The sequence below is a fragment of the Haliotis asinina genome, chromosome 3 (genome assembly GCF_037392515.1).
Source record: "Haliotis asinina isolate JCU_RB_2024 chromosome 3, JCU_Hal_asi_v2, whole genome shotgun sequence".
Classification (NCBI taxonomy): domain Eukaryota; kingdom Metazoa; phylum Mollusca; class Gastropoda; order Lepetellida; family Haliotidae; genus Haliotis; species Haliotis asinina.
In genome coordinates, this window is record NC_090282.1 from 77,265,570 (window position 1) to 77,286,338 (window position 20,769).

General features: G+C 37.0%; 1 protein-coding gene across 2 annotated transcripts in view; it reads left to right on the forward strand.

Moving 5' to 3' along the window:
* LOC137278508 (arf-GAP with SH3 domain, ANK repeat and PH domain-containing protein 2-like) overlaps positions 1–20,769 on the forward strand; it is a 102,742-nt gene continuing 81,973 nt past the window's right edge. For both annotated transcript variants that reach the window (XM_067810873.1, XM_067810874.1), the window contains exons 1-2: positions 1–240; positions 10,610–10,682. In XM_067810873.1, coding sequence (XP_067666974.1) covers positions 121–240; positions 10,610–10,682 — 193 coding nt within the window. In that variant the 5' untranslated portion in view covers positions 1–120. The remainder of the gene's footprint in view (positions 241–10,609; positions 10,683–20,769) is intronic.

A 20,769-nucleotide genomic window follows, 5' to 3' on the forward strand; every position in this document is an offset into this window, starting at 1 on the left:
GTATGTGTCACACAGCGAGCTATCGCTGAGCGAACTTCCTGTGGTTGATATTTCAGTCAACTGGTAGAAAGGCGATGTAGACTCCAATGATGACTTAAGATTGGATTTTAATTCACGACAATGCAAATAAACGTCGGTGACTTCGTGAAGGAGTCATGGGAGGACTACAAGTCACCCACCACATCCACCTTCACGTCGAAAATGGGTCACTGTCGACATACGGTTTCAACATTGGAAGAGGTAAGCTTATTGATGGTGTCACATCCAAACCTGGGCACTGATGTCCACATTTTAGAAATCTTTTATGCTAGATTCATTTTGCGAATTATTTGCGTGATGGCAGGTAATTTTCACAACTGTTAGGAACGCATTGCATATATTTTCTGTTTTGTTTTCGGACCTGTGGCTTTTCCGATTCATCTTCATATTTTGCACCACGAAGAAATACGAGTTACCGCCCCTTAAGGAATATGATATCTGCACTGATGCCTCCCATTGTTTAAGATGCCCGTTTGCATTTCTGTAACTTAGTGAATTACATTTGTAACTCCTAATTCAATATTATGTAAACAGTTTATTGGCACCCAGGGTTTGACTTTTAACATTTGTTTTTATGAGAAAAACAAACTCTGATGCCCCACCACAATCACTGTCATCAGAGTGAAAACATATTGTCACATGCTTCTGGAAATTGGTAATGTCACTGGAAATTAGAAGAATGGAAATTTGGAAATGAGAATTATGATAAAACACTTTTCGGTAAACATGACAAGTGTAGCATTTAATATTTTCCCTTTGTTTCTTAGAAAATGTCTGGACTCAGTTGTGTGGTTTAGCATTCTGAATGACATGATAATTGACCCATTGTCATTACATACTTACTGGCTGGTAGTGCAGTCCTTAAGCGTGGCAACTGAGTGATGGAGGTGTATCATTAAATGTGTGGATCGAGGATCAGAGGGATATTTGTTGAAGGAATGTAGTACATACCAAACAAGTCATCAAATGGTTGTTATACATGTATATCACTACACTCTGTACTCTAAGGGCGAAATAATGGACATTATAAACCAGGATAGTCCAAACTGCCCATGAGGAGCTAGATAGTTAATAGTCATAGACTTGATCCAATGGCACTCATTTTTTGCTGGGTCGTTGGTTACTGGGTTGTCTGGCCCAGACTCAATTATGTACTGATTGCTGTCATATACCTGGAATATTACTGAGTGTGACGTAAAGCTAAACTCACTCACTCTGCTGGGTCAACAGAGGCAATTTTTGGACAAACTCACTAGCCTAAAGTAAGGCCACACGTTACATGTGCTTCATTGTGGGGAAGGACTGAAGTCTTGGTAACTCTTGGGAGTAAACCTGCCAAGTGTGGCCACCCATCCGAGGTCTCTGTGATCAACATTATGTCACTTCAGCTGATTTGTGACCTACATTTTTGAAGTTCTCTTAGTGGTAAGATAGTCGTAAGTGCCATACATGAACATTAACTTACGACTATCTTAACGCTAAGGACCTGTGAAGGTCCCGGGGTAGAAAGGGCCTTGAGCAACCCATGCTTGCCATAAAAGGCGACTATGCTTGTTGTAAGAGGTGACTTACGATTCAGGTGGTCAGGTTCGCTGACTTGCTTGACACATGTCATTGTTTCCCAGTTGCGCAGCTCGATGCTCATGTTGTTGGTCACTGGATTGTTTGGTCCAGACTAGATTATTTACAGACTGCCGCCATAATGCTGAGTGCGGCGTGAAACTAAACTGGCTCACTCACTTAACGCTAAGAGAGCATCGAAAATCTGGGCCCTTGACTCTGTGCACAGGACCACACACTACCACATAATCGGATGACTGAATTGATTTTTCCATATTGTCAGTAAAAGGATATTTGGAAAAATAAATGAGAGGAATTCAGATATGATTGTAAAGAGAATGCAAGGTACCAGTTCTAAAATTCTTATGCTTTTCTGTATCATCTTCATCATTATTCTTATGAGTGTTGAAACAAAGATAAGATATTTTATTGCCTAGCATTCTATTAAGGAACACAAATAAGTTGTATCATGATTTTGACATGAAATCATGGCTTGCCATTTGATAGAAGAAATGTGTTGTTGACCTGCTGATAAAAGGAAAAAACACGATCCCTGGCATGCCTTGGATGTTTGCAATGTAGTTTGTCTTGATGCATTACAGTTTGGGTGAGTTTATAGTCACATACTGTCCATGTGTTCCTATGAAACTGCTGTCTATAATCCTGTCAGGAGTTCAGAATATGAACTGCAACCTGGAACATGATATGTGGCGTAACACCCCAGTGTTAGGCCTATCAGGTTTCATTGTACACTCACAGCTTGACTTCCAGCCCAGGCCATGTATCATCACTGTGAAGCTTGTGTATTAACCCCAAGGTGGCCTTTAGGTATCTGCATTTATACAGCTTATCAAGGAATATATCTTAGTTAGGTGATAATTACATGATACTTCTTTTCAAATATGATAAGATTTTTTCAGTAGGCAGTTATTGGTCTTATGAATTTGGGCACATGAGTAAAATTTTACATGTTAAAGAATTTGCACATTGAAAAATTTACAGGACATAAGGATCTTAAATTCTGTTTATTTTTACCAAAATTTAAACGTTTAAAATCTTGATTTTTCCAGGAAGTTTTTTTGACGGATTTATGTGAGAAAGGTGAGTGACAGAACTGGCAATGAATACTTGAGGGTACGTGTCAAAGTATTGATGTAAAAATGTGAAAAAAAACTGTGTAGGTCTTATGTCATCTCTACAATTCAGTTTGTTTCTAATATCATGTCTTGATTTATAAACAATAATTCAAGTATAAACATCAGTTATGTGTTATGTCTTGATTAAGCATTTACGGTCATTGATTAAGGTTTCAACAGACTTATACAGTGTTTGATTATGTTTTTCAAAGGCATTTAACATGTTTAAAATCATTGATTCATTATCAAGTCATGCTAATAGACAAATAGACAATTAAATAATTGATTAATTCTTGAAAAGAAACAGGATAATCTATATTTATTCATCTGTCTATCATTTAATATTTTTCTCTCGAATAATTTTCTAAAATGGTCTGTTAAAAGTAAAATATCTTAAAATATTTAGCAGGAATAGGGTATGTGTGGAAAAACATAGAAACAGCGGCAGTATCTTGCAACCATGGTAACAGGTATATATTTCAGCATGATGCAGTATAAAAATGTGATTGGTGTGTGTGTCTATTCACAAACCTGACAAATGCGTGACTTGAGGTTGAGTATGAGCAACTTCCTGCATAGAGTCAGTTTCCTCTCTGAGAGAGTACCCAGCCAGCAGTGACACACATAGCTCTGGTTTTGTCCAGCCTGATTAGCCAGTGTATTAGCTGTTAATTTTTCAACTATGTAAATAATGTGACTGGTATAATTGAGGTGACCTTACATATGGGGAAGTAGGAACATTGAACATGTTGAACCACTGACAGTGTGTGCATGGAGTTAACAGGCCACATGATTATGCACTAGTGAGGCATCATTACAGGTCTTGACAAATGAAAACTTCCCATGGTTAGTTTGGATATGAAAGGTCAACCAGCTGTCTGTCTTGATTACATTTCAAAGAAATACTTCACAAGCATGTTTTGACATTGATGTTATCATGACGGTTGATATGATCGTGTGTGCATTAAGGATATTAAGATTCAGGCTCATAGCACAGGCACTTGTGTCATTGCAAGCATTGCAAGCAAGATTTAAAAAAAAAATGTCCAAATTTTTAGATGACCCTTAATTTGAAACGCTTCACAGTACAATATATCTAGACAAGGCTGGACACTACCGTTAACCCACCCGCCTACTTTGCCAGTCACTATGCTACCATCGCATGCAATTGATTGAAACTTCATCTAAACATAATCATAGGAGATTGGCCTATCGGTCACCACTCATGACACCTACCAGTTCTTGACTGTTTTTTCTACAAGTAGACTGAAAGCCAATTTTGACCCTCAACTAAACGATCTTGGCACAAAGGGCGGACGATAGCAAGTGTCGACCAATGAGAGGGCTTGGTTTGACCACGCACCCTTTTATGCAGCCTTACAAAAGTTACATCCTTGCTATCACAAATATATACTGTTTGTAATAGGCAACAGTATGAATTGGTAGGATGAGGCTTGGTAACTGGTTTTGTGTCATTATATCCTAATGGTATGGACTGTTGCTCATGATATCAATCACTGGATTCTAAAGGGATCGAGTTGACAGGCTTCCTGTCTTGATGTTTGTCATTTTATCACAGTTGCATAGATTGATGCACATGATGTCAATCGCTGGATAGCCGAGTCTAAACTTGATTATTTACTGGCTGCTTTTATAAATTTTGCTGAATAAACCATATAAAACAGACATTTATCGGTTGAAAAAAGTGATCTGCTGGTGGTAATATAGCAGACTCTCTCTATCTTTCACTTACTCACGCAGAAGAGTACTGATAAACAACTTAAATTCAGAGGATTTCTATTCCTTTGGCTGCTATTCAATGGATTAGTGTTTACTCTCTCATTCAAAACATAAACATTTGAACGCACTTAAAGATTGGCTCAGCTTGGGCAAAATGTTATCTCACCAGTAGCGAACCAGGTTAGTCAAACAAGCATGGAAACCAGGACCATCTGTGGATTTATGATCTAGTTGGACAACAAACTGCCATCTTGTTGTGTGGTGCAGTGAGTCTGTAGTCAGCCACGATCAGATCTGTCTGCATGTTCTGCAATTAAACAATTCATGGACTGTGGAATAGTGGCGAAAACAGCATCAAACTCACTCACTCAGTCACCCACCCACCCACTCACTCACTCACCCACTCTCTCTATATATGAGTGAAGTATGTCCACTACAGCCCATGTAAGCATATACCTGTTGGCAAGTCTTCAGTACTGTAGTTTCTTAAACAAGGAGCATTCTCTCTTGGTTCCATTCTGTTATATTTTGTGAGGATAATTTAGCTAATATTTTTCTGTATTTTATTTCTGTAAAATATTTTCACTTCAGAGATATTAGTGTAAGTCTCACTCTGACATGATAGCTGTGACTGAAGGATCACTTCATTTTAACATGATACTGCTGTTGAAGAATGCTTGGATGGGTCACCATTGTGTCTGATTATTGCTGTGAGACTCGGGGATTTAGGGTATCAGGCAATTTTGATAGTGACACAACCTTAGAGACGATATTTTACACCCTGCTGGGTAAATTCGAGCTGCAAATCGATGACTTTGTCAATCATGGCAGCTCCAAGGTCTTCTGACATGTTTAAGATTTCAAATTTCTGTCAGTTTGAGGTTGCAGGCATCTTCTTTTGACTCAAATTGATTTGTTGAATGAAAAATTGAAAAATGATTGAAAGTTGATTGCAGAATGTTTCTTATAATAGGGAACTGCTTTATAAAAATCGTCTAAACACCAGTCACAATGTTGTGCAAGTTAATGAGTAGATGGTGTGCAGTACTTGGAAGTAGCCACAGATTGGAAGTGGCCAAAACAACTCTGTTAAAAGCTAAAGTATTTTGATTCAAATACCACAATAGCAAGCACAAGGACCCAAGGACCTCTTTATTTTGAACACTTGGTGTGATGTGGAGGTTGTGAGGTTTGATGTGGAAGGTATGATAGTCCATGTAGAGACCTTACTGATTGACAGATAAAGCATTTCTCATTTCATAAACAGGACTCAGTTTCAGGAAACATAGGCAAGCGAAGTAATTGAGATGTCTGAACATGGGTTGATGTTGTTTTAGCTGTGATGTGGGAATATTGGATGCCAGTTTGGGAAGGGATTTAAGGTTGGAGGTGTGGGGAGGGGCTCTCATGTGGCCACCAGAAGGCTTTCAATGAGGGACCTTGTCAAAACACTGTTGAAGCTGGAAAAAATGTGTTAGTTCAAACTTAACGTGGTTGCACAAAGACAATTAAGATAATCTATTTCATTGATTAAAATATTCCTTCATATTCTTAAAAAATATTAGATCACAATGAATAGGGTGGCAACCAGTGGTAATATTTTTCTAGATATGCCATGTAATTGTACTGCATTTATGCTTTTACCAGTTTTCTGTTATTCCACCTGACCACAGGTATGAATACTCACAGTGCCATTTACAATTTAATCAAATGTAACATACCAAATGTGACTGCAGATAAGCTTAATTTTGAGTACCCAAAAATGCATTCCATATAGAGGATAGGTGTTTTCCACAGGCTACATGCACCTTTGTCAGACCTATTTTTCTGGATGTAAGAAAATGGCAAGGTATCGCTTTGAGAGGAACTAACAAGAAAAAATGGCTTTGTTAGTGAAGATGTTAAATTGGCAATTAAACAACACTAGACAAGATTATTTAACTTTTCCGTTCCCATTTGATGTGCGAGGCATTGCATTATGTGCAGGGATTAAGATTACCACATTTATTTATCTTGTAAACAGAACCAGAAGTAGCAATCAGGTGTGACACATCTCCCCGTGCTCTACTGGGTATTTCGTTTGACATACACAATTATATCTGACTGTAGCTGGCACACTAGCAATCCATTACTTTTACCTCTCAGAGTTGGGTCTAATGAAGCCAGTGATCAAACCACTCATCCCAAGCTGTTAACTGCACTGAAAAAGCGTAAGACCAATTATGAAATAGGTTACATGATCACAGAGAGGGAGAACAAGAGATATTCTATACCTGTAAATTGGGCTCATTAAAGCTCAACAATTGATAATGTTGCTGATGGGGAAAAGTATTATCAGTTATAGAAATGAAAATTTAGCATACGTTATATTTTGGTTACACTTTACCAGAAGATTTTAGTACTTTTGTTGGGTTACTCAAATGTGGAAGTCAAGGTGGCTGAGCAGGCTAGGCGGCTGACTTTGTGTGCTGGCAATAGGTGCCTGACTCTGAGGGTGTGGGTTTGAATCCCGGATTGGACTCAACCCAACAAAATATTACTACAATCTGTACTTTACTATGAACATGTAATGGCAAATGTTACATTTGACCACTTTCAAAATGGCATTGTGTAATCAAAATAAAAATTGTCATCGATAATATGTTACATATTTTTTTGATTCATTTACATACACTATACACAAGCCTGACAGGAATTACATCATTATTCATGGGCAAATAAATAACATTCAAAACACTGTTTTTGTTTGTAATCTGTGCATAAATGTGTCACTGTTCACCTGTGATGTAAAACCTGTTGATTCTTTTCTGATATATTTTGACATTTTTGCTTAACATGCTTAAAGTTACTCTTCCGGTATTATCAATAATCAATCAATGTTTAGTTGATGATTATCAATCTATATGATCTTTGTTAATAGCCAGCTCTACCTGTAAATCTAAAACATATAAAATATACTCAATGTATACAACATCTGAAACAACAATGTCATTGTCAAGTCATTGTAGCATTTGACATATTAGAGTAACACGTCAACAACATATAAATTGCATGTGTCATGCAGATACAAGTGATACAACAGTTGTGACAAACATGTCAACACTTTCATGGTGTGATATATACTGTATGCTGTATCCGTGATAGACACTACTTGGTTTGATATAAGAGATACACAACAGCAGAGGTTGACAAAATTCACATGCTGTTCATACCACATGTACGACCTGTGAAGATCTGGGGTAGAATAGGTTTTCAGCAACCCATGTTCGCCACAAAAGGTGACTATGCTTGTTGTAAGAGGCAAGTAACGGTATCAGTTCATCAGGTTTGCTGACTTGGTTGACATTTGTCATCATTTACCAATTGTGCAGGTCAATGCTCATGCTGTTAATCACTGGATTGTCTGGTCCAGACTTGATTAGATTATTTATGGACTGCAGCCATATAGCTGGAATATTGCTTATTGCTGCATGTGGTATAAAACTAAACTCACTCACTCACTCACGTGTACATCAGTGATCTTGTCAGTGTGAACCTGTGGTTTGGATCTATGACCAGTGAACCCAGGAGAAACAAAGGGAAGACACTGTTGAACTTTTTATCCATTTATTTTTTCAAAAGGAGGAATGAAAGGTGTTGTCCAACATCAAGTGGTGAAATGTGCGCCTACTTGAAGAATATTTTCCTCTGATTAAATAAATCTGCTAAGATTTTTTTCTTTGAGCCAAATACTGTTTACTGTGGCTCTTGAAATAGAATCAGCCTTGGCCCACTTGACCCACATTTCACCGACTTTAATCTGTGATTACTCAGGTTTCAACTTCATCTTCAGAAAGACCTTTTTTGACTTGATACATGAAAGCCTGTGGTAAAAAGTAACAAGACTTACCAAACCAACAAATGGATATTTTCAAAAATTTTGTACCCTTACAAGCAGACTCCTGTGTCCACTTTAACATTGATGATTAATGTTAGACTTGTACATAGGAACAGTGCTGTGTAAAATGTTCCCTAATATGATTCATAGTTCACACTAAGGAAAATTTGATCAGTTAGGGATTCCATCATGCCATTTTGTGGCCGAGCTACTGGAGATAGTTGTGTGGCAGATACAATTACTGCTTGACAGTTGATACTATAAGTTGAAACACTTGCTCACAAGTTGCCACCAAGTCTTGTCATCTCTGCTGTGTGATACTGAACTAGTGCTACATTAAGAGCAAGACAAGATTCAATTTCCAGCTGACTAACTGTAGACAAGCAGACACTGGTTCCACATGTCTGAAGGATTGCCAGGAACGTATTTCCTTGTGAATTACATGCTGATAGTAGCTGCATGTCCAAGGTGTAGTGTCAAAAGTAAATAGAGGATTTTCATATAGTTATGAGGACTACGTTTTCTAGCACACTTTTATAGATAAGCATTTTGAGATGTTTACCGACTGTGATGTGCAAGAAGGCACTCAACTCAATGTTTGAACAAGAGAATGACATGGTTGGCCCTTTACCAGTTTTCTATGGTGTCGTATGACATATACGTGATATAAGTTGAAAAACCATGGTACACTGTGATTAATCATACTACAACAGGGTGTTATGCAGCCATGTAGTAAGCACAAAACTCCAGAATGGATACAGAAAAATACATATATTGCATACTGTGAGACGCACAAGAATATTCTCTCAATTGTTGTACCAAATTCTTCACAAGAAATATAAGTTCTTGAAAACAATACCAGAACCCTTATTGAAACAATGTACTTTAGAATTATATATGGTTATATTATGGTTCAGTACAAAGCACATTCACTAATTTTACAATGTCCAAGACAACATTTTTGGTCAAAGTGACACCCTGATCCAATACAAAGGGTAAACATAGCAGCTTTTACGACAAAAAGTCAGATGATGCTCTGAGTCAGTTACTCTTGAAATAGTTAGCATGTACCCAAGTCTCAAAGTTGTAGACAGTGTATCATCATGTTCTAAAGGCGTAGATAGGTTGTTATTGAATTTATTGGATTGTGTGGTCGAGACTTGATTATTATCCCCTGCCGTTCGCTGGATTTTCTTCATATTCAACACCAAGCTTTATCTAGGGAAGTGCAGGGCCCAGTCAATTTTGGTGACCTTCAGTTCATTTTGAGTGTTTTTTTTAGTAATTTTAGTAAGTTTTTGTTGACATTTTACTTCATCTTAACCTTCACTTTCAGTTTGATTTGATAATATGCGGCGGGGGATTATGTCACCTTAGTGACAATGCTTGTTACTGTTTTATTATTGTGTAAAGTAACAATCAGTAATTTTTCAATGTGGCTGAACAAGCAATTGGTTCACATGTATCTAATCCTGCCCGTGATTTGTTACTTGCTCAGCTCCATTCACAAGGCACGTGGTTGCATCAATCAAGTACACACATCAATATCTTCTGGTGTTGTTCCAATAAATTTGTTTCTTTGGTTGATCGAGTAACCTTGCAATCTATACAAGAGTTGATCATGTAATCTCTATTTGATTATATTTCAGTTGAGTTCATTCATTTTAATTAATGTCTTTGGGTTAATATTATGTGGGATATAAACCACAGAGGTCTGATAACAGACATGGTTTAAAGGTTTGTTGAACTTGGAATGTGTGCTGATAGGAGATGACTTACTTACAGAGCATAGTAAAATACTGTTTAACTTTTGCTATCTGTTTTTCCCCTCATATTTGCATGAAGGATACTTAGATCAAATGTGCTATACTGATGGTACTTCTCTTTGCAATCAAAATTGTTTGTTAGTCAGGCAGTCATTGATTGATGGGTTTAATGTCCAGACTTGTTTCTAATCAAGTGAAGCAACATATGCTTGTCATACAAAGTGAGTTAATCAATAATGCCCCCCCCCCCCCCCCCCCCCCCAACTGTGTGTATTTAATATGTAATTGTACCCTGGCAGAATGGAACATTGCTCCTGACATAAATCACTGGTTTGTCTGGTCTAGACCCAGTTATTTCCAAGCTGATGTTTGTAGAGCTGGAACATTGCTGCCTACAGTATGAACAACAATTAGACATACAAATGATTATGAATGTAAAGCATAACAGATTCCCAGACTCTGTATGTGACTCTGATTATATATTGTTGTAGACCCTGGACGTGGACCGTAGCGGCTTGACCAAGATGAAGAAGTCGGTGAAGGCCCTGTACAACACAGGATCCAGTAAGTACCTACCAATGCGGTCATCATGCACAGGAGACCTGACTTGGGCCTGCAGGCTTGACTCCTATGGGTGTTAGTAATTGGAATGGGATGTGCCAGTGAATAATCATCCATATTACCAGTTTCTTACAAGAGCTGTGGGATTGTCAGGATTTGGTGGAATGTGACACAAAGTATTGATGGCTGAGTGGTCAAATGTTATTGTTAATTGATCATGTGACCATGATATCCAGTGTTGATTAATAATGAAATGTAAGTTTCAATCAGTCTAGAAGCCGTGATGACAGAGAGGGTAAGATCACTGACTGTAAGTAATGCGTGTGACTCACTCTGAAAGTGTGGGTTCATATTCTAGATGTGGCCTAGTACTTACAAGTACAAGAATCCTTTCTTTGCTGAGAAAGTATAATCCCAAACATATGTTAAAGTTGGACTAATTAGTGATGTTTGTATCAAAAGCAAGTTTGAAAGCTTGTTTAATAGCACTTTGCACACATGCAATCATAGTGAGGAAAGAATTTTGTGGAGTAAGTCATGAATGTTCTTTGCATGGAAATGCCTTGAAGTCCCCTCACCCACTTCTCTCAACCTCATCCAGAGCACACAGGTTTGTGCAGTTTCAGGATTTACTAGACTGAAAATATTAACCTTGCATTATGTCGTTCAAATGTCGTCTTTATACTTCATGCTTCTTGTGTTAAAACATGCTTTCAGACAGGAATTTCTTTTGTTTTTAGTTGAGCAAATTGAAATCATATCTTAGCAACTCTGTGTAAGCACTGCATTGTCTCGACCTTGACAGCACAGTGGTGAGAACTGCAGCTGAGTGCAGTTTAATGGGCTGGCGTTCTGTAACTCAATAGGCTAGTTTGAAAATTGTGCGAAGGAAAACAGAGTTATGGGAGCCTTTGACATCATCAGACGCCATTGTTAGAATGCTGGTGTAGCCCCCTGAGATATATTTGAATTTAGGGGTAGATATCAGAGTTGACAGTTATTGCTCCCTTTAATCGCCTTTTATAGAATGCTTGACTGATTTGTGTGCTATACAGGAAATAAACACTTGGAGGTGATATGAACTTGTCATATACATGAGTGTGATATATCATTGGGAATACACACCAGGGTGATATCTACGTGATAGTTACGCTGAACATGCCGAGTGGTATAACACTAGTAACAGATGGAACATGTTCTTTGACATCTGCACTCAGGCTTAATGAAAAGCTATCTGGGTTCAATCCCTTTTCCAAAGAAAATGCATTATGAAGTTCTAAGTTCAGTATATTGCTATCTGCCCTGTATCTTAGTGCATGCAGGAAATTAAATCCCGCCAGCAGTATTGTAAATATGCTGAACACTGGCGAAACCAAGGGGTTTTTTTTTAGCTCAAATGTTGCCTGTATGGGTACATGTAAACTGAATGCATTTTCCCTTGGATTATCTGCATGGTTAAAAATTGTGCTCTGTGTATTAGAATTCAGACAAAGATTTGAGGACATCACATTACAAGGCTTGTCAGAAGAATGTTCATTGGGTTGACTGACCAATGAAATGATGAAGAGGAAGTCAACATAATCCAGTTAGAAAACATCTTTGTCATGCCCTGAGGTGCTAGTTTCAAAATGGCAAATTCTTTTCCAGACTGCAGTGTGAACATTTTTTTCCCCAGTTGAAAATTTGAAAACAGAAACAAAATAAAATTCTGGAATGTTGAATGGCTGTATTTCTAGCATGCTATGGAAAGTTCCTGCCATTTCAAAATTTATCCCATTGAAGTGAGATAACCAATAATTTTCCTTTTAGAACGTCATATGTTATTTTAGGTTTCAAGAATGAAAATACATTTGGACGCTTGTGTTTGTGATATAAGCAATGCTCTGATTGGTCAGATGAAAGGTTCTTCTGATGTGACTTGTAATAGGATATCTTCTGATATTTTTTTAACTGCAGTGGTCACTAACATCTGGTTTTAACAAGATTCTGTTAGAATCACCAAACTCAATACTTTGAAGTCATGGAAGGGTTGCCTCATGAGATTAATGTATATTTCAGTGAGACAATACCTTGTTAGAACAGGCGCATCAATTAGAACAAACGAAATTCGGCTGTAATTAATGAAGTCTCACTCAAGTGAACAGTTGTAGAAAAACTCAAGTTCATAAACTTCACATGCCCAGGGTTGTCTCAATTCTGTAACAGTATAACCGGTATAAGCCACTGTTTTTACATGAACACACTTTTGTCCACAAAAATAATTTAGTCTGATTTGGAAATGACACATTCATGAATGAACACTGGAACTCATGCACTAAAAGAACAGTGCCTTTGTGCAAATGTTGGACCTGCTTGGAACAGATGTAATCACTGTTCCACCCCAAGTAAGTATGATCATTTGCAGCCACTGTGACAGTATTGTTTGAGAAGGTAAACGAGTGTTAATTAATTATCCCCCGCAATGCGTTTTGCGGGGGGTGTTAAAATGCACCCTGTCTGTGCATCTGTCCGTCTGTGTGTGCACATGTATCTTTTCTGGAGCAGAACTCTAAAACCGTTCAATATTTCTTCACCAAACTTGACACATAGATTGATCTTAGTGGTGTACTGGTGCCTTTTGATAGTTTTGGAATTCTGAATAAAATATTTTTGGTGTTTCCATGGCAACAAGTTTGACCACGACTGAAATTGGAGGTAATGCGGGGGATATTGATGACTGTGTCTTCTTGTTTCTATTTAGCTCACTTTCTCATGCAGGCAGTAACAGTGGCAGAATTGAATCAACCATGGGGTTAAGGTAATGATGTATTATGAGTTAATGTTTTGCAGTTCAGGAAATAATGTGATAATTATGAATATATGAATATATCAGGTTAAGCAATTGATCAGGTGTGTGCTTCACAGATCCCCAGGGGATTTGTGTGAACTCCCATCAGCCATCAGATTGGGGTGTAACAGGTCAGATGAAATGTTGTTCTCAAGTCAGGCTAGTCATACAAGATCTTGACTGAAATTCTATCCCTTTATCTCAGGTTTGTGGCATCCAGGAAGGGTGATCACTTTATGGCATAAATGGCCACACTCATGCATTTATCATGTCCTTGTTGTAAGAGCAGAGTGAATTTTATGGCTTCAATAGCTACTTAATATGTCATTATATGACTGGTCCAGACTCCATTGTTTTAAAGTTTGTAATGACAACAAAATAACTGGGCATTATGTCAATATATGACCTTATTATGCATAGTTTATAATTGTGACGGGTTGCTGAATATGTTATGGTTCTCACAACTGGCTACTGAATGGCTGGCTGTGGTGTTTTCCAGGCTGTATTGACAATAAAATGACAGGCAACGATGGTACTACATAATCTTAAAGTGTTTAGATTGATAAATACATGATTCTGATTGGTTAAACTGTGGTACCAATTAAACAGTTACTATGCTTGCGCTATGTGATATGTGAGTTAACACTGCAAGCAAAAGCAGTCTGTCCTGAGTTCAGGTTATCAGTCTTGGTATTTGAGGTGTCCTATTCCATAAGAACTATAGGAGGACATAAGAACTGTAGGAGGACATAAGAACTATAGGAGGACATAAGAACTATAAGAGGACATAAGAACTATAGGAGGACATAAAACATAAGAATTATAGGAGGACATAAGAACTATAGGAGGACATAAGAACTATAGGAGAATGTAGGTTGGCCATTGACTGAGATAAATTAATTGTTTGAATTAATAGCATTATGTCTGATAATGCCTTCATTTTGGTGTTCTTTAAATCCTCTTGGATATTGTATGCAACACTTCTATGGTGGGATGAAAGTTAAATTTACCACATAACTTCAGTTGAGCCCCATCAATGTCATATCTCTCTTAAAGCGCAACAAGGAAATAAGCAGGGCAGGGATTATGTTGAAACCATCTGGTATGTTATGCTTTTGAGTCCTGGATTTCTTTGATGGCCTTGTTTGCGTTGCCAAATTGTGTCACAGTTGCTTGTGCTTCATCCCAGATCTGGGTCACAGTGCTGTAAAGCTAAGAAATTCTTTAGTTGTGAAGTTTCAAACATTTATCAAGGGAGATAATCAGAGATTGAAATAAACTGACACTTATCTGGTATTATTGTATGATGGATATGTCATTAATGCAGTTTATATGCACATGAGGTTGCTTACACGAACAAAGCTCCGACCATCACTGCTATGCCTTTTTTCCTCAGTGCTTCAATAGTGGATTCTCAATGTGCCCTGAAACACAAGGACAAATAGGATGATAAGGCATGTGGTAAATAATGACAGTTTTGAAAAAATTATGTTCACACATTGCTTTTAAAAATACTTTCAGTGAATTATACCTTAAAAACTATAATTTGACTGAAACTATATGATAATGAGACCTTTCCTCTCGTGTATTTTAAATATCATGTTAGGATGGCTTGCGTAAAACAATATGCTTAAAATGCATGATTAACGAGTTCTGTTTAGATAATATTGTATACCATGTCCTCAGAAAACACTGAGTATGTTCAGTTGATAATGTGAAATTGTATCCATACAATTCCAGGAATGGTGCCTTTGAGAAGTGTTTTCATATTTTCATCCAAGATAGGGTTTGTGGGGTAATCAAGTGGTTAAAACATTCCCCGGCATGCCAAAGACCCAGGTTCGATTCCCGTCATGGGTACAATATGTGAAGAACATTTCCCTGCCATATTCTTACTGGAATATTGCTAGAAGAGGCGCAAAAACTAATTTCACTCACTTACTCTCTCAAACTGAGACCAATTAACACTTTGGCTAGTTAGACTTTGTCCATGGAATGATTACACTAAAAGATGTGCAGTATGTTAAATATGTCATGTGGAAGCGAACAGCATTTTTTGTTACTGTTTTCATGTCAGACCATGTCATTACTGATTTTAACAAAATGCACTTTAAAGTATTTAGGTTAAAACCAAGCATGTTTCAATTCACTGCAGTCTGTGATAAAATCATTCAAGTTACAAGCAGTAACATGTCCCTTAATATCACCTTCAGCAGACTTTATTGTCAAAATACAGATTATTATCATCAGTCAGCATACTTTTATCAGATTTCAGCTAGCTAACACATCCTGCACGGTTAAGCTCATTCAGTGTATGTGGTGCTCAGGACTTTAGACAGTCATGACACATTTCCTGTTATGTTCCAAATATTGTGTACACCCATTATCATGAGTAAATATGTACTATGTACCTGGTTTAAACATGAAATTCAATGTGTGGAGTTAGGGCACTTTATTGTGGTATGATATACATATTAAAATGAATTTGTTTCACTCTAAGGAAACATTTTAGTCTTGAAACCCCATTGATGATAAGGTGGTAGTGGTACCAGGTTTGATTCCCAATATGGTTGCAATGCATGAAGCTCATTTCTGGAGTTCCCCCAGTGATATTGCTGGAATATTGTTTAACCCCCTGGATGCCGAGTTTTTTTCTGGCGTGCATTTTCGTAAGGTTTGAAAAGTGAACGTTGTGCGAGATTTGCACTAGCGTGGTCCTAGATCTGCGTACGTCGAAAACAATTGCACAGAAATTTCTTATTCGTTGGTATAACTATAACTGTGGCTAAAAGTTGTCCAAAGCTTTTGTGTGTGTTGAAAAACAGTAAATTTCTCCGTTTTTTATCGTGCACCAATAAAAGCACTCTCCTACGATTTTTTTAATTTGGCATCTTTACGGAAAGTGTGAGGGAAGAAAATACAGCTTGATATCTGAACGACATAAGTGTATATGAAATGGATGTATGTGCTAATACTCACAAAATAAAAAATGACCTGCAATAAATGTCAAAAATCGATTTTCTTCTATGACGTCAAAAGTCAACAGAGAGGTCATGCACATATAAAGATAAGGGGGCATAACTCCGCTATGGTTTACATGAGGTCAATGTAACTGAGATCACTTGGAGAGAATTTGCTGAGAGAGTTTTGTTCACAGTGAACCAAACTATTCCAATACAAAGTTCCCCCAATGTGAGAGGATACCTTTTGGTAGTTTCACAATTGGTAAGAAAAGATGCTAGTGTACTACATCAAAAAGCAGGTAATAGCGATGTGGATGTCCCTATGCAATACATAATTTAGTTCTTAGATTTCCATATTCTCCTGTTTGTGTAGAAATATTCAATTAAATTAATTAATTTAATTAATTTTGCATCATTATTAACAGAGTAACAGCCACATTTTTAAATGTAATGAAATAACTGAAAATAATGCGACATTTTAGTTGACGTCACGGCATGTTTTGTGAATTTTGTGACGTCGGAAAAAGAAAGCTCTGGTTGCTGATAAGTATATATATAACCTAATTTCCACTCAATGTGTAAAAGATCTGGGCTTCTGTGTCAGAATTCAACACTTTTTAGCCAAAATATAAAATGAATGGTTTTACCACTGAAATAGTGTCCTGAATATATCAATAATTAGACGGTATTACAACATGTCTTATTGTGAGCAGCATGCGCACCTGTCTGGCATCAATTTAGCGTAAATGAAAGTTTCACAACACCTGAATATTCATTGGATATCCATTTAGGAAATAGACTTTTCTTCCTATGATTATGAAATTATTTCACTTCATAAGTATGCAATGAAAGGTGCAAAGAAATCGCTTTTCAGTACAGAAGTATTAGAATATGGACGTAAGGCTTGTCCATGTTCATATATTTTTAACAATTTTCGTATAAATATTGTTAGATATTCTGCCATTAGATATATTTTAATCGAATTTGAATTTACTTTATTATTGAAAAAAAAATGTTAATGAATCATTCTTGACAAACTCGCCCCTGGTCAATCAATATTCATAATTGTTTTGTCTACAAAAAGGACACAAGACAATTCCTTTAAATATGTGTTCCCCTACATTTCATAAAATGTACAAATCATTTTCATTAATATTATCAGTTTTACCTATAAGTTGGAATTAAATCGCTATTTATCAACCTGTTCATATGAAACTGCAATATTTGTCCCAACGTATTGAATATTGTACATATTGTACACGGGAACTAATGGCTACGTGTGATCTTCCAACACTTGTGTAGAAGCTTAAAATGTGGTATACACTTACTGAGTCAGTTTCCCATGTAAATATTATTCAAACAATCAAAAGCTTTCAAAGAATAAAAACGCATACCTTGTATCCACATATAATATGGTATTGAACATGGATATATGTAGATACTGAAATCAGTTTCATGAAAAAAAATCTGAACGATACGAAAAATATACATCACAATAGTAAAAGTGCAATCGAAATGGTATGGGCATTGTGTTCACTCTTGTTCAACTGACCTTCACCTCAAAGAAATTGCCTAATATGTGCAACAATGTTGACGTGTGACATCACTACTGATGATCGATTTCTTTCAAAATGGCGGCTTCGCCGACAAGGGTACACCGGATTTTGCGAGAACGTTTTCCTTGATTCAGGAATCTTTTGTGCATAAATGTGAGATGTAAGTAATCAGAATTATTCTGACTATCTGCGTATTGTTATATGTTTTTATCGTTTACATTGTAAATGACGGAAGAAGCCAGAAATGCTGATAAGTACCATTGTCGTGGTGCGTGATTTTGCATCAGTCATGGCGTCACGTCGCACTAAAAGTTTGACAGTTTCTTATGAATTACCAAATTATTTCATTGTATCTATTTTTAATTTGCTATTTCTTGCTACGATATTCTTCCCCTCCATATACTAAGCGTATTGAGCCATTGTAAGCAATGATTAGACGGCTGGATGTTGGAAAATTTCTGAAAATGCTATGCAGTGTAAAATTGGAATTTTTCTTTGTTTACATTTCAAACAAGTGCTGTCTTTTTCGAGCATAGCGTTCGTTTTCATACTAATTATCTTTAGTTTCGTTTTAGCTAGACAGTTGGTATTGGTGACAAAGACCACTTGTAATTTGATTCTAAGATGTCTGGGGAATTCAGTGGTGCATTTGTCGCAGCTGACTATGAAATATACGTGATGTTATAGGCATCTCAATACTGGCCTTCTCGAAACGTGATTTTGTAAACACTAACCAATATGGCGGAATGCGCAATTCAGCATTCATGAGAGTGTATTTTTGAAAACATCCCAACCGATTCTGGGTCCATCGGCTACGTTTCAGAATTATCATCACTGGTTACATAAAAATTGATATCAGTGATGATTAATATGCTATTTTTGAAAGTCATTACACCCAGTAATTATCCGATTTTCACATTTCAAAACATACTGCAAATAACGCTGTGAATCTCGTTTTTGTACAGTTTGAAAAATGACAACATTTACGATGAAACCTATTTTGAAAGGCATGGTCCGAGATAATAGTGGATGCTATCAAGAAACAGGGACTTTTCCGCAGAATTCGAAACTGTGAAGTATTTATATATGCGTGGTATATTTAGAATTTTATTGGACTTGAAAGTGAGGGATGTAGAGGAAGGACATATATGTCCCTGTGGCATCCAGGGGGTTAAAGTGGCGTAAAACTAAACTCACCCATTGATGATCCAGGTTTGAATTGCATATGTAGAAGGCAACTAATCGGATTGGGTGGTCACACTTTCTGAACTGGTAGGTGCATATCACTGTGTCCAAACTGCTTTGATTGATGCTTATACCAGTCACTACATCTGGTCCAGATTCAAGTGTTTAGGGACTTTTTAGAGATTTGTTGTTATGCTTATCTCCAATGAAAACAAAGTTACTCTTCAGTTAAATTTGACATCTCATCCTTTTGTTATTGTCATAATAGTTTAGTGCTCGAGAATAGTTCAGTACACTACATATTGGATGAGTTACGTCTGTTTCTCAGTTTCACTCAGTATAGATAAAAAAGTCTATTAGCCTTTAACCAGCCTTGATTTGTGAAAATATGTCTTCCCTTGAAGAGAGTTGTATAACTTTACATGTTCAGTTTGAGTGACTAGTTGCTATTTGTTTTCACTTCCTGACTTTTGGTTAACTTTAATGTGTTTCCTTTCTGCCTGTGGAGTCAGATATATAATTATGAAAGAGACATGAAAGAGTTGATGTTTGTTCCGTTTGACTGATCAGTGAAAAAGACCATGCTCTGGAGGGTTCATTATCCTGTTCCCTATAAAGCCATATTATTTAAGACCTGTGTTATTGAATGGATATGAGTATAGCTAAGTGATTAAAGTTTTTGCTTGTCATGCCAAAGACAGGTTTTTGATTAAATGGTTACAGTGAATGGAGCTTGTTCTTAAAGGTCACATGCAACCAAAAAATCAAACACAATTAAAACACATTTATCACTTATTCATGACATATAATATACATTGATGCTTTTAAAAAAACAAATAAACAAAATTATAAGCGTATAATCGCGATTCAAAAGTGCAATATTTTGTACTTGGGCTTACTTCCCCCGAAACAAAGCCCTCGGGAGACCGAACCCAGTCATGGCGGGTGGATATGCACTCAAGTGTAACGACGGCTTCCGATTGGCTAGTTCATTTGCTGATATGCTGAGGGTTCATTGTGTGTACAGAAAGATGATCTGTTTGATGGGCATAGCCAGTCACAAGAAAGTAAGATTCTGTATGGATAACAACTTCTTTTTGTGTACTTGATGCGTCGTTTCAGTATGGATTCATATACTGTTGTCATACAAAATCATATACACTAAAAGAAGTCGTTATCCATGAAGAATGTATATAGAGATGTTGGGCTTGGAAAATACATGTTCTCTGAATTTGCGCTCGATCCAATCAAAAATCATGTCAGTAGAGATGGTAAACTACTGCGTGACTGGAATCTGTCATTCGTCCAAGTACAAAGCAGGACTTGAAACTGACAAGAGTTTGCACCAGTTTCCGTCAGATCCAGTCATCCGAAAAAAATGAATGTAGTATGTTTGCAACCCACAGACATAAAAACATGTCATGTGTATCACACGTGCCTAATTACATAATGTGGCAGACACGGGACTCGGGTGCACCAGTCATAAATCAACTTATTTTCTTTATGTCGTATAGTCTAATAGGTGTTAAGTTCAAATTGCACGTGGTCAATTATTGAAG